General features: G+C 34.3%; 1 protein-coding gene across 1 annotated transcript; it reads left to right on the plus strand.

Moving 5' to 3' along the window:
- The first annotated feature begins 278 nt into the window (after window positions 1–278).
- On the plus strand, window positions 279–1,322 carry LOC140435938 (uncharacterized). The gene has a single exon (XM_072524648.1). The coding sequence runs from the start codon at window positions 279–281 to the stop codon at window positions 1,320–1,322; it is 1,044 nt and encodes a 347-aa protein (XP_072380749.1).
- Window positions 1,323–15,546: the final 14,224 nt, after the last annotated feature.

The following is a 15,546-nucleotide window of genomic DNA, read 5'->3' on the forward strand; positions in this document are numbered from 1 at the left end:
CCTTAGATACAGCAATTAGCAGATTATGGTTAAAGTTAACCCCACTGTTAGCTTACATCCTTCTAGAAAATCATATTTTTTACCCCACCATGGAGTACTAAAAGAAACCAGTCTTACCACAAAACTAAGAGTAGTTTATGATGGTTCATGTCCCACTACATCTGGATGGTCTCTTAATGACCTACAGTACACAGGGCCAAAAATCCAAAAATGATATTTTTGACATCCTCATTAGATTTCGGCAGTACACATATGTGGTGTCTGCAGACGTGTCAAAAATGTATCGACAAGTAATTGTACATGAAGAGAATAGACCACTACAACAAATTGTCTGGAGAGACAATCCGACAGATAATATTGATGTGTATCAATTAACTACTGTAACCTATGGCCAAAAATCAGCTCCATTCTTGGCAATGAGGTGCATGCGTCAGTTAGCCTTTGAACATGAATCTCAGTTTCCTTTAGCTGCAAAATCCATATTAGAAGACTTTTATGTAGATGATCTGTTGACAGGATCAAACAATTTACAAGAGTTACAAATGAGATGTAATGATATTTTTAAAATTTTAGAGTCTGGAAAATTTATTTTGAGAAAATGGATTTCCAATAATCCTGAAACCATCCTTAACATTAATTGTAATGATATTTCCAACAATGTTATTAATATAGGAGATTCTGATAGTTTTAAAACTCTTGGAATCCAATGGATGAGTCAACAAGATATTCTTTGCTTCAAAATTTCTCTTACTGAAAAATCCAATCATTTATTTACTAAACGCCAAATATTATCTATCATTTCCAAAATTTATGATTCTTTAGGTCTGTTAAGTCCAGTCCTATTAACTGCTAAACTAATAATTCAAAATCTATTTCGACTTCAAAAACCATGGGATGAAATAATCCCTCCAGAATTAAATAACAGTTGGGCCAAACTGTATAATCAACTACCATGTCTAAATAAATTACACGTTCCAAGATCAGTACTTGGATCAGGTCATAAAATTACAAGCATACATTGCTTTTGTGATGCTTCAATGCATGCTTATGCAAGTTGTATTTATGTATGCAGCATAGATCCAGAAAGCAAATACCATTCTCACATTATGTGTTCAAAAACAAAGGTCGCTCCTATCAAATCAATAACAATACCTAAACTTGAATTGTGTGCAGCTTTGTTAGGTTCCCAATTAATTGACAAGGTCACCAAATCTTTATCAATTCTAAATATGCCGATATACATGTGGTCTGACTCAAAAATTGTATTAAGTTCGCTAAACTGGAACCTATCCAGTTACAAGTATTTGTTGCCAACAGGGTAAAAAAAATACAATCACTCACCAGTAGTGATAGTTGGCATTATATCAATACAAAGGAAAATGCCGCAGATATAGCTAGCCGTGGAATCTCTCCTGACTCCTTTCTTGAATTACAACTGTGGTTCCAGGGACCGCAGTTTTTAAGACAACATCCTGATTTGTGGCCTAATGATTCAACTGATGAAGTAATTGAATTACCAGAGCTTAAACGATCTGTTCAAGTATCACTTCATTTCACTGTTCAGAACAGCTGGATTACTAATTTTATTACCAGATTTTCCAATTTGCATAAAATGAAAAGAGTTTTTTCATATGTAATGCGTTTTATCAGAAATATTAAAAATAAGACAAGAGCCCCAAGCTTTCTTTTAACTGTCCATGAAACCAATGATTTATTTCTGCTATTGATCAAACTTGTGCAGGCAGAATCCTTTCATGATGAAATTTTATGTTTGTTAAATGATAAACCATTGAGCAAAAAATCCAGATTGCTTCATTTGTCTCCCATATTAGATAAAGGATTACTTAAAGTAGGTGGTAGACTTATGCATTTAACATTGCCAGAAAATGTAAAAACACCAATCCTATTGCCGAAATTTCATGTATTAACCAAGTTAATTTGTACACACTACCATGTCAGTAATTTGCATCCTGGACCACAGCTTCTATTGTCATTAATCAGACAACAATATTGGCCTATTTCTGGCAAGGTATTAGTAAAGCAAATTGTAAGACAATGTGTTAAATGTTTTCATGTGAAACCTCCTCACAATTGTGTAAAAATGGGACCTTTACCCAATGAACGCATTATTCCTGCCTATCCTTTTGAAAATGTAGGACTTTATTATGCAGGTCCATTTCCACTGAAAGAAAAAAAGGGTCGTGAAAGTAAAATTTTTAAATGTTATGTTTGTGTATATGTTTGTTTTGTAACAAAAGCTGTACACTTGGAATTACTCACTGATATGACAACTGAATGTTTTCTTGTATGTTTTAAGAGATTTTTATCACGAAGAGGAATTCCTACCAATGTTTACTCTGACAATGGTTCAACCTTTAGAGCCGCTAGTAAAGAGTTGAGGTCTATCAAAACCTTTATATATGAAAACCAAAATAAAATTAATGATTTTGCTTTAACAAAAAATATAATTTGGCATTTTTCCCCACCTTATAGCCCAAATTTTGGGGGTTTATGGGAATCAGCAGTGAAACAAATGAAGTTTCATATGAAAAGAACGCTTAAGAATATAAATTTGACATATGAGGAATTTCTCACCTTGCTTACCCAAATTGAATGTATTTTAAATTCGAGACCATTGTTTGCCAAATCAGAAGATCCATCTGACTTGGAACCAATAACTCCTTCCCACTTTTTGACATTACGTCCTTTAGTCTCCATTCCTGAACCAAATCTCTAACTTATCCCAGTGAATCGACTAAGCAGATTTCAACATGTTCAACAGCTGCATCAGAGATTCTGGAACCGCTTTTCCAAAGAATATATCAGCCAGCTACACCAATCCTATAAATGGCACCACAGTTCTACCAACAACATTGTACCCGGATCCTTAGTTATCATCCGTGATACCAATCTACCTCCATGCAGATGGATTATGGGAAGAATAATTAAATTATTTCCTGGTAAAGATGGAGAAAATCGAGTAGCTGAAATCAAAACTTCCAATGGACTCATCACCAGATCTACACGACATTTGTTTCCACTGCCAATAGAAGATTAATAGTGTCGCAGTGTTTTATCTCGGGACTAAGTTTTTTTGCTTTGATATTTACTTTTTTCCTACTATATTTTGAAGCATACTTCAACGCCGGGAGTATGTTAGGACATTTTTAGAAAATTAGTTTAGTGAGGCAACATAAAGTCTGTCATATGTCTGTGCGTTTTATGTTCAAGATCACACAATCTGACGGGATCAAGTCGGCAATTGACAATTTTGAAATTAATCAAGTAATTTCCAAGAAGACGCCACGTTTTTCTAGTATTTCACAAATTCACATGTTGTAATAATTAGTTTGTACAAAAAGTTAATAATTAATTCTATTTACTCACACAAAAGATAATTTACAGTCCACACCTTTAATTAATATTATCTACCATAAGATAATCCAACAGGAGGTATTTCTTCACCCACATTCCCACCTTCAATGACTACCTAGTGACCATCAACAAAGAGACAAAAGTAGGAACTTGTGTACCTGAGACATCCATAATCCGTCAGACGACAACATTCAATAAATCCAACGATAAATTCGACCAAATGGTTGCAGTATCGTGATATTTTCGTACCGAAAGGAGGAAAGACGGGAAGAACAACCGTTGTTAAGCATAAAATTGATACTGGTAATGCTAAGCCAATTCGTCAAACAGCTCGACGATTACCACAGGCGAAAAGAAGGAAAGCTGAAACGAGTGTTCAGGAAATGAAGAAAGATGGGGTGATAGAACCTTCTACGAGCCCATGGGTCTCTCCGGTGGTCCTGGTTAAGAAGAAAGACGAAACGACGAGGTTCTGTGTGGATTACCGTTTGCTGAACAACGTCACCAAGAAAGATAGTTATCCTTGGCCTCGGATCAACGACACATTGGACACATTGGCTGAAAGTAAATTGTTTTCTACTTTGAATTAGAAGTCTAGATACTGGCAGGTAGAAATGAACCCAGTAGATAAAGATAAGACAGCCTTCACCACAGGATCTGGATTGTGGTAATTCAACGGTATGCCATTTGGACTTTGTAATGCTCCTGCGATATTTGAGAGGCTTATGAAAAGCTTATGTGTTGACAGGGTTACCTTGGCAAATATGCCTGGTTTATCTAGATGACAAAATCGTCTTGGGGGAGACTTTTGAAGACCAACTGAAGAATTTAGAAAACGTTTTTAATCGACTTAAAGCTGCCCAATTTATGTTAAACCCCAAGAAGTACCAGCTATTTTAAGGTAAATTCAATTATCTGGGTCATATAGTCAGTAAAAAAGGAGTGGCCGTGGATAAGGGAAAAATCGATTCCATTAAGGAATGACCAGAACCAACTGAAAAACATCAAGTGAAAAGTTTTGTTGGACTATGTACTTACTACCGGAGGTTTATTAAGAAGTTTGCAGATATCTCTAACCCATTAACGCGACTTACAGAGGAAGCAAGAGATTACCGCTGGTATACAGACTGCCAAAATGGCTTTGAGACCTTGAAAAAGCATTTAATCACATCATTAATTTTAGGGTCTCCACTGCCAGAAAGAGAGTTTATCTTAGATACAGATGCAAGTAATGTGGGAATTGGAGGAGTGCTAACTCAGATTCAAGGAGGACAGGAACGAGTCCTTGGATATTTTAGTAAAGTTCTTCAAAAAACTTAAGCGGAATTATTGCGTCACTAGAAGAGAACTTCTAGTTCTCTAGTCCGAAGAATACCTCTACGGAAGGAAGTTTTTAATCCGAACCGACCATGCCGCCCTTAAGTGGTTGATGCAGTTTAAGAATGCAGAGGGTCAGATAGCCAGATGGATCGAGCGACTCCAAGAATACGACTTCAAGATTGAGCACCGGGCCGGAGTTGGCCACAGAAACGCTGATTCTCTTTCCAGAAGGCCATGCCCAGCAGAGTGTTCCCACTGCAACAAAACGGAATCCAAGGAAGCAGCAGTGCTAAGAACAACGATGGTCAACGACGACTGAACGCCTACTAAGATCAGAGAAGAACAAGAAAGGGATCCAGTTATACAGAAAATTCGAAAATGGAAAGAGGAAAACCGCCGACCACCTTGGCAAGAAATATCAAACCTATGCTCAGTACTTAAGACGTATTGGGCCCAGTGGGACTCATTTATCATGGAAGATGACTTGCTCAAACGAGTCCTGGAAAATGATGACGGTTCAGAGAAGAGAAGACTGTTGGTGGTCCCAAAGAGCAGAATAGCCGAAGTACTTCGTTAGTTAAACGACAATCCATCAGGAGGGCATTTTGGTGTAAAGAAAATCCTTCAGCGAATTCGAGAATGGTTTTATTGGATGAACAGTTCCGACGACGTAAAAGACTCGTGTAAGAAATGTACTATTTGTGCTACGAGTAACGGCCCTTGCCGAAAAAGGAGAGCTCCTATGAGACAATATAATGTTGGAAGAACGTTTGAAAGAATAGCTTTCGACATTGCAGGGCCATTTCCAGAAAGTGAAAATGGGGGCAAGTACATGTTGGTAGTAATAGATTACTTCACTAAGTGGGTCGAGATTTACGCACTTCCAGACCAGAAGGCCGCCACCATTGCAGATAAGTTAATTAAAGAATATATCAGCCGATTTTGAGTGCCTTTGGAGATCTATAGTGACCAAGGAAAGAACTTCGAAAGCGATCTATTCCAAGGAATATGTGATAGACTAGGCATGAAGAAAACAAGAACTACAGCATATCATCCGCAATCGGATGGTATGGTAGAACGGACGAATAGGACAGTTGGCAAGTATTTGACAAACATGGTGTCCGATCATCAGCGAGACTGGGATCAATATCTTTCGTTCTTCACAATGGCCTACAGATCTGCTGTTAACGAATCAACGGGCTAGACACCAGCCAGAGCCCTATTCGGACGCGAGATGCGACTACCTTGTGATCTAGAGTTTGGGTGTCGACCTGGAGAAGATGTAGCAGGTGAAGATTATGTGATCGAATTACGAAGAAGAATGGACGATATACACGAGTTGGTCCGTTCCCATTTTTAGATCACTAGCGACCGAATAAAGAAACGAATAAAGAAATATTCCTTAACCAGGATAATTGTTTGCGGCCGGCTCCTCTCCTACCTTCGATCTTCCCTTGTAGGATTAACTGTGGTATTTCATATTTTGCTCCTCTCAATATGTGCCCAAGGTAACCAATCTTGCGTTTTTTAATTAATTCAAAGAGTTCTCTTTCCACGCCGGCATTTCCACGTGAAATACAGTAGAAAACATTTTAATTCAATATTATACAAGGTGGTCCAGAATTATGTACATTAATTTCTAAAGCTCATAGTACGTCCAAAAATAAGGGTACTTCTTTATGTACACTTTTTTATAAAACTGAATAATAAGGGAGATACAACCTTTTAAAGGGGTGAATTGAAATTCTTATTTTTTCAAATATCTTCCAAGCGGTTTTGAATACGGAGTTCATATTTTGGGAGTGATTATAAGACATTAGGATAATTAATTTCATGTCACCACCTACCACATCCTATATTAATACAGGGTAGTTTTGGAGGGTAAGTGGGGGTTATTGCGTCACATGTTTTTTAATTTTTACATATTTTAAACAATTATTTTAAAAATTGTTTCCTTAGACTTTTCTACGCAAAAAAGGTGCTCTTGTAATATTTCGATAGATATCACCGTTTTCGATTTATTTAAACTCGAAGGTAGACATGTATTTTATTGTAATCGTTACATTTCTTAATATTCATCAAGTATGCTTTGGAATTAACACTTGTGTTAGCAATAATATTACAAATTAATGGAAAACTTAATTAATACTTAACATTTAATTAATGGCGAAAATAATATTTCACAACAACTGTTCAAAATGTCCTCCATTTTGTTGAATACATAATCTAATTCTTTTATTTAGCGAACGCATTAATCCATTTAATGTTACTGGATCGTTTTGTAAATCGGTAAATACTTGTTCAATTTTGTCTCTTAAAGCATTTACTGTATTAATTGGAGAAATACACTTTTGATTTTAAATAACTCCATACTGTAAAGTCCATTGGATTAAGATCACAATTATGAGCAGGCCAATGAATCGGTGCATCCGCACCCCGGCCTATCCACATATCAGGGAAATGTTCATGTAACCACCTTCTACAAATTCTTGTGTAATGTGGTGTAGCACCATCATGCATGAAAAACATGTTTCTTCGTATTTGTAATGGAATATCTTCCAAAATATCATGTAAAATATTGTCTAGAAAATTGTAATACATGTTACCATTTAAATTTCCGGGAAAGATGTGGTATCCTATGAAACTATTTCCTAAAGTAGCTGCACAAACGTTTATCTTGAACGTGTGTTGGAAGTGAGTTTCCATTGTAGCCCTTGGATTTTCTTCAGCCCAGAAGTGCATATTTCTAGAATTGAACATACCTTGTCTTGTAAATGTGGCCTCGTCTGTAAACAGAATGTTGCTTAAAAAATTTGGTGCAGTTTGAACTTTGTTTTGCAATACTTCACAAAAATCAACTCTAAGTGGCATATCGTCAGGTAACAATTCCTGCACTTGTCGATAGTGGTAAGGATGTAATTGCTCTTCATGCAGAACTCTTAAAACACTTTGATGGGAAATATTCGTTCTTAATCCTAACCTGCGTGTACTTATTGTGGGGTCATTCATTACAGCATCCAATATTTGCTGTTCAACGCGAACATTTCTTCAGTACTTACAAAAGTCCTGGCATTGGGAATATTTCTGTTCGGATACTTTTCTCTGTAGCGTCTTACAGTGGCAGCAGCATTTCTTGAACATTCCCCTAATACTAAAAGTATGTCTGTCATCTCAGAATTTGAATAGTGTGCCATATTGCGGGCAAACAAATTTAAAAATATAGCAAAAGAGACGTGTTAAACAAATTTCACTGTCGAGTACAATAAAAGTGTAGATAAAATAATTTAATTGTTATTAAACGTCACTGACAATTCATAGACTACTTGAGATTAAAGTGTTGTTGCTAACACAAGTGTCAGTTCCAAAGCATACTTGATGAATATTAAGAAATGTAACGATTACAATAAAATACATGTATATCTTCGAGTTTAAATAAATCGAAAACGGTGATATGAAATATTACAAGAGCACCTTTTTTGCGTAGAAAAGTCTAAGGAAACAATTTTTAAAATTTTTTTTTAAAATATGTAAAAATTAAAAAACATGTGATGCAATAACCCCCACTTACCCTCCAAAACTACCCTGTATTAATATAGGATGTGGTAGGTGGTGACATGAAATTAATTATCCTAATGTCTTATAATCACTCCCAAAATATGAACTCCGTATTCAAAACCGTTTGGAAGATATTTGAAAATATAAGAATTTCAATTCACCCCTTTAAAGGGTTGTATCTCCCTTATTATTCATTTTTATAAAAAAGTGTACATAAAGAAGTACCCTTATTTTTGGACGTACTATGAGCTCTAGAAATTAATGTACATAATTCTGGACCACCTTGTATATTCTAAATTTTAAACTTACCTCTTTTAGAGCATTAATAGTAAAAATGACCCGCCATTATTTCTTGTTCAAAATAATTTATTAAAGCTTATCAGCTTTCTAAGTACAGACTCTTTACTTGTTTTGGTATAGCACAGTCACAATACACAACAATAATAGTTTTTAAAGTTATTAAGCTTAATTTACTATGTATTTATAAATACAATCTATTAATATATATAATATATATTGTGATGCAATTGTGTAAGAAATCAAAACATAAACAAAAATGTTACTTTAAAAATTTGCAACATTTTAAACAATTTGAAGTATCAGTGGCGTACGACTGTCTAATCTATTTAATTAAAATTATTATTTTGTGAAATATTAAACTTAAGCAAATATTTCATAAAATTTATATTATTAATAATAACAAACGTTTTTGGTTATTTAACCAATATAATAGTAAAATTCCCAATATGATAAATTATAATTACATTTTTTTGATTATTATACCATGTTAACGCCTATGACAGACCGATTGATTTTGAACCGTTTTTACTTTGAAAAATGGTTATATGTACAATGTACAGTAATTTACTACCTCAAAATTATAGTGTCTATGCTTAAGTTTTCTTCCGCGTTTCTAGCTCTATCTTTGTTTTTTGGCATCTACGCCAATATTTTGGTTTTTTCTTCGTTTATTTTACGACCCATATTTTGTACGGCTGTCAAATAGTTGGAAACCATCTCGTCAAGTCCTCGAGATCAAATCCAAATCGTCAGCGTAAGCTATAATTTGCGTTGACTTATTAAAGATTGTTCCCCTGTTGTGTCACAAAATAAATAACAATCAGAATGCCCACTCTCAGAAGCCGCCTTTGAAGTGTGTCAGCACTGGATTGTCATATTTTAAACGGAAACATAGACTCTGATTAAGAAATTTGTGACAAGCTACGACAGAACTTAAATTTAAATTTTTAGAGAATAATAATTTAGTCAATTTGAAATAATTTAATCTATTTTTCAAGTAAAAGTACGAATAAAATAGTGCATATTATGTCTAGGCCTATGGTTGTAAATAAATTAAACCGGGTTAATTTTTCTATGCACACCAGACAAAATGTCACTGAACAGCACTGGTTCCGTTTAAAACATGGCTGATTCCGTCTGCGCGAACGAGATGCGCGTACTTATCTTGACAACATCGAGTTAGATTCTAACTCAATGCTTGACAAGCAGAGTGGGCATTTTGATTGTTTATTATTCTGTGGTTGTTGATATTAGCTAATGGGTGATAGCTGACATCAAAATGAAGCGTTTGAGCTCAAATTGCTTAGGCAAAATGTTGCTAGTTTTCGTTCTACAGAGTGATTCATTAAAAAAATTTTATATTATTTTAAGTTAGTTAGTTATATATATATATATATATATATATATATATATATATATATATATATATATATATATATATATATAACATTCAATTCTACACAAAAAAGGTATTCTTGTTTCAAATTAAAAAAAGTACACCGTTTTCGAAATAAACGTATTTTTTAGAGACCTGCATAAAATGAAAAAATTTTACAAAACTTATGTAAATTCAAACATTATTCAAAAGGTCTTAAATATCAGTGCATATGCACTCAACAAAATGCATATGATTGAAACATTTTATTAAACCTTTTACACAGTAACTTCTTCTTCTTCAAGTGCCCTGTCCGTTGCGAACGTTGGCTATTAACGTGGCAATTCTGATCTTGTTTGCGGCGCTTCTGAATAGTTCGACCGATGTGAGCCCGAACCACTTCCTCAGATTTTGGAGCCACGAGTGTCTTCTCCTGCCTGGCTCTCGCTTACTGTCTATTTTTCCCTGGACAATCAATTGCAGTAGACGGTACTTATCGTGTCTCAATATGTGGCCTATTACACAGTAACAATTTTTGAAATAAAATCAGAAATTAAATTAAATTAAACAATGAAGTGAATATAAAACAATTGACAAAGTGAATAATTCAAAACAGAACGAAAAAAAAAATTACAATAATGTTCACCATTAGATAAACTACATAATCTAAATCTTTTGTGTAAGTTTTGTGTTATTTTAAATATTGAGTTTCTTTGGGCCCTAATTACGTTAACTACATCTACAATATTTTACCATAACTCTTGACGGTTATTTATTTTTTTTTATAAACAAGTGACTTTAGGTAGCCCCACAAGTGAAAGTCTAGGGGATTTAGTTCGGGACTGCGTGCTGGCCATCGGTATACACTACCTCTACCAATCTACCTGTGAGGATAAATTTCATCTAGATAATTTCTAACTTCTAGGTTATAATGTGCACCATCATGCATGTACCAAGAGTTACGTCTCAAATTTAGAGGTATGTCTCCTAAAAGAGTTGGTAAATCTTGTCTCAAAAAATTTAGATACGTTACTCCGTCATGCATAGTTGGTAATTCGAATGGTCCTACAATACAATCCGCAAATATGCCACACCAGATATTTATGGAAAACTCATGTTGAAAATGATGTTCTAGAAATGTATGAGGATTTTCTGTCGCATAGGTATAGCTATTACCTATGTCGCATACGTTGAAATGGGAATACGCTGGACATGTAGCTAGGAGCGATCTAAACAAATGGCACAGATCAATTTTAACCTGGAGACCATACCAACACAAAAGACCCAGAGGCAGACCTCCTATGAGATGGACAGATGATCTGAAAAGGAATGCCGGGAAAAATTGGCTACAAGTAGCGTAGGTACAATAAAAAACAATGGAAAGGAAGACTTGAAGAGGCTTATGTTCAGATGTGGACGTGAATTGCTAGACGAAGAAGAAGAAGAAGAAGAAAGGTATAGCTATTGCACCAGTTAAACACACCTCTTCTAGTAAATGTGGCTTCATCGGTAAATAAAATTTTATTATAAAACATTGGATCGTCTAAATGCCGCCCTATCATAAACTAATTAAATCGGAGCCTTGCTGAAAAATCCTGTGGTAAAAGATGTGTAATGGAGTAAAACGATACGGATACAGATTTTCTGTCCGTATTATTCTTGACACCGTAGATTTGCTTATACCAGTGGCTGCAGAAACAAGCATTTTACTGGTTTCTGGATCTTCTGCAACACGCACAATTTCATCCTCCATATTTGCATCAATTACTCTCGGTGTTCCAGCATTCCTGATTTTAGGATGAAATGACCCTGTTTCGCCTAATCTGTCGAACAATGATTTAATAGTTTTATGGTTTGGTTGCCTTCTATTGGGATATGGTTCGAAATAGCATTGAGCTGCTTTACGAGAACAAAAATTTTCCTAGGCATACAAACAGATCATATCGCGCATTTCTACATTAGAAAATTCACTATGACGTGGCATTTTACCTTTATTTTATGTGATTTATAAAAAACTTATATAAATAGCACTTTGACAAATAATGGCTTGCACTGCACTTTGACAACTAATAATAAATAAATTCGTAGTTACGTCTTGATATTGCCATTAAGTTTAAAGCATACTTCTTTTGCAAAAAATTAAATAGAGACATGCATCATTAACAAAATACGTTTATTTCGAAAACGGTGTACTTTTTTAATGTGAAAGAAGACTAGGTACCTTTTTTGTGTAGAATTGAATGTTAGTTCATGTTTTTGAAGTTATACTTCTTTAGGTGCAATTGGGAAAAATGTTGAGAGTGAATTTTTATAAAAATGACAGTATGAAGTACTTATGCGCTCACCGGCAGTATAAAGTTAGTTGCTAAATATTTTTAGTTATATACGTATGTATCAGTGCAAATAAAGTGTGAAAAAAGTATATTTTATAATTTTTGTGTCTTGGAATTTGTCTTCGTCGGAAATAGGATAATAGATATTAAAATATGATGAAAAGACGATTAAAAGGCAATCTTAATATTATTTGTAGATATTGTTCTGTTATTATTAATCTAATTTATTGTTTTTATTTATTATTAAAGGTTCTATTTATAACACTTACAAATTTATTAAAATCTTTATTACCAATTTATTTTACACCAATAATTATATAATTTATCTACATTTATTATAGTACGTGCGTTACATTTTAAAACGCGACGCGATGTTCAAAGACTAACTGTCCTCTTTCCAACAAAATTCCTCTTTAAATATAAAATACAGTTATTCTCGAAGTTTCATTGACCTTCCGGAACTTCTCCGATCGTCGTGGAGCCAAACAGGTCTTTTAGCGAAGGGACTAGAAATTTCTGCCGGCAGGTAAAGAGGTCTTTCAACTGAGCGCCGAAATAACTAGAATAGAAAAGAATTAGTCATAATATATTTACAATTTTATAGGCCATGATATTTATCGTAACAATATAATCTGTCAAAATGATTCATTTTAGTATTAATTTTACGGCCATAGCACACTGGCTTACACCAGTTGTCGCTCGGAAACAGGAGTCAAGCAGTGTTGATCGGGGACAAGCTTTGTATGGGTGACCGCTTAGGAACATGTCATGTTGTTGCCTTGCTTACTTTTTTTATTTTCCGTATTATTTAAGAAAATTTTTAGGAAACTTGTAAGTATTCAAATTGGTTTAATATTTAAATAAAACACAAATAAACTGTTTAAAATATATTTATTTCGTTGAAATCATATAATAGAAGTATAACTTCTTACCTGCGTGCGAAGTACACACATATTCTTTTTTTATGTAATAATAGACTCGCACTGCACTTTGACAAAAAATAGTAAACAAATTCGTACTTACGTCTTGACTTTGCCATTAAGTTCACAGCAGGCCTAGGTACCTGCTTGTTTTGAGAAAAATTAAATACAGACATGCTTATCATTAATAATATACGTTTATTTCGAAAACGGTGTACTTTTTTGATTTGAAACAAGAATACCTTTTTTGTGTAGAAATGAATGTTATTTCATGTTTTTTTCCTAGAATGTTTATACAGGGCGGACAAAAAAATTATGGTCACATTAATGAACCAATGGTATAGTAGGTGGCGCCAACTAGTGGCAATGGTAAAACTAATATCCTTTTTATATTAAGCATACTAAATAATAGGAAGATACCAAATTTCACTTAAATCGGTTGAACAGTTTTCAATATATTCCTAAAAATAATATAAAAAATATTAATGAATAACCCTGTAGAACGATAACTAGCAACATTTTGCCTAAGCAATTTGAGCTCAAAAGCTTTATTTTGATATTAGCTATCACCCATTAGCTAATGTCCAATTAATTATGGGACACCTTGTATAAGTATTACATAAAAATATCAATATTATTTACTGGCTTACTTTTTGAAAGACTACGTAATTTGATATTACTTAGGATTTATGCACGATTTGTGACTTATTGAAACATAGTTTTAACAGAGTAAGTTTATGTAAGTAAATAATCAGTTATCTGATTTTAAACTGTATTAAATTAATAGTTAGTTTTAATTGCCCTACGGATAAAAGTGAAACTTCTGAGTGGTCGAAAGGAGTTGAGCTTTTTGCGCTGGACGGGTGATTAAGAACGATAAACAATAATAATTATCAACAAAAACAATAGGTCTGTTATTCAGGTTTCGGTAAAACTATACAGAATTATAAAGGCTGAATTTATTTGCTGTTTTGATATTGATTGTATTTTGTAGCTACAAGTGGTAGAAGTCGAAACTGGTTAGGATCGAATCGAGAATAATTGCTAAGATTTAACTGTAGAGGTAGACGCGGCGCTTGTCGAGATCCGTAACCGTTACTTATAATATTTATATTTATAAACACTATAATTATTTGAATAAGAAGAAAGATGGCGGATGGTAAGGTTGATGAAGATGGTAAAAGAAAAAGTAAAGAGGAGATAGACATATTCACACAGCTTTTTTCAGGACCTCTTCGGAGTAGGCGTTGAAAAGAATTGGCGACAATACGCATCCCTGTCTTACTCCACATCTAATACGCCTGAACTATAAATTTGGTTCAAGAGTGTCACTAAAACATCAATGTGCTTCTCATCTAGAATTTTTAGGATTTCTATAGGAAACATATCAGGTCCAGGGCTTTTCCCGCTCTTCATTGTTTTTAATGCGTGCAATATTTCTTCTTTTGTAATATATGGACCTATTTCTTCTGACGTAAGTTCTATGTGCTCCAGATCTCCTCTTTCATCATCGAACAATTCATCGATATATTCTGCCCATCTTTGTATTTTCTCGTCCGTATGTGTTATAGCAGTACCGTGTCTATCCAGAATTGCACAAGTGGGATTTTGTTTTCTTAGTCCTGCCAGTTCTTTAACTTTCTTGTGTAGGTTAAACAGATCATATTTATTTTGAAGGTCTTCGATCTCTTTGCATTGCTCTTCAAAGTATTTTTCTTTTGCCTGCTTTATCGTCTTTCTAATCTCGTGGTTTATCTCTCTGTATTTATTGTTATCCTTGTTTTTAAATTGTCTCCGTTGTTCCATCATATTGAGTATCTCGTCATTCATCCATTCCTCTTTTCTCCTTGAGGAAGTCTTTAATATTTCTTTACAGGGTTCCAGTAGACAATCTTTTAGTCGATTCCAGTACTCGTCAATATCGTTGGTGTTTGTGTTCAATTTGTTGCAGTTCACATGCAGTTCATGTTGGAGGCATTCTTTTACTTTAGGTTCTTTAAGTTTTTTTGTGTCTATTGTAGGGATTCTTTGATGTCTTTTAATATTTTTAAGGGTGAGTGTAATTTTGGCTATAAGTGGATTGTGATCTGAGGCCACGTCTGATCCAGGATATGCTTTCACGGCTTTAACAGCATTACGGTATCTTTCATTGATCATAATGTAGTCTATCTGGTTCCTGACTACTTTCTCCGATGTATCTGCGGGCGATCGCCATGTATACAGTCGTCTGTTTGGTAACATAAAAAATGTGTTTGTAATAATAAAGTTCTGCTCTTGACAGAATTGTAACAGACGGTCTCCTCTCTCGTTTCGATTTCCCAGACCATAGTTTCCTATACACTTTCCGCTTTGTCCCTTTCCAATCTTT

Source organism: Diabrotica undecimpunctata, chromosome 3 (genome assembly GCF_040954645.1).
Source record: "Diabrotica undecimpunctata isolate CICGRU chromosome 3, icDiaUnde3, whole genome shotgun sequence".
Lineage (NCBI taxonomy): Eukaryota > Metazoa > Arthropoda > Insecta > Coleoptera > Chrysomelidae > Diabrotica > Diabrotica undecimpunctata.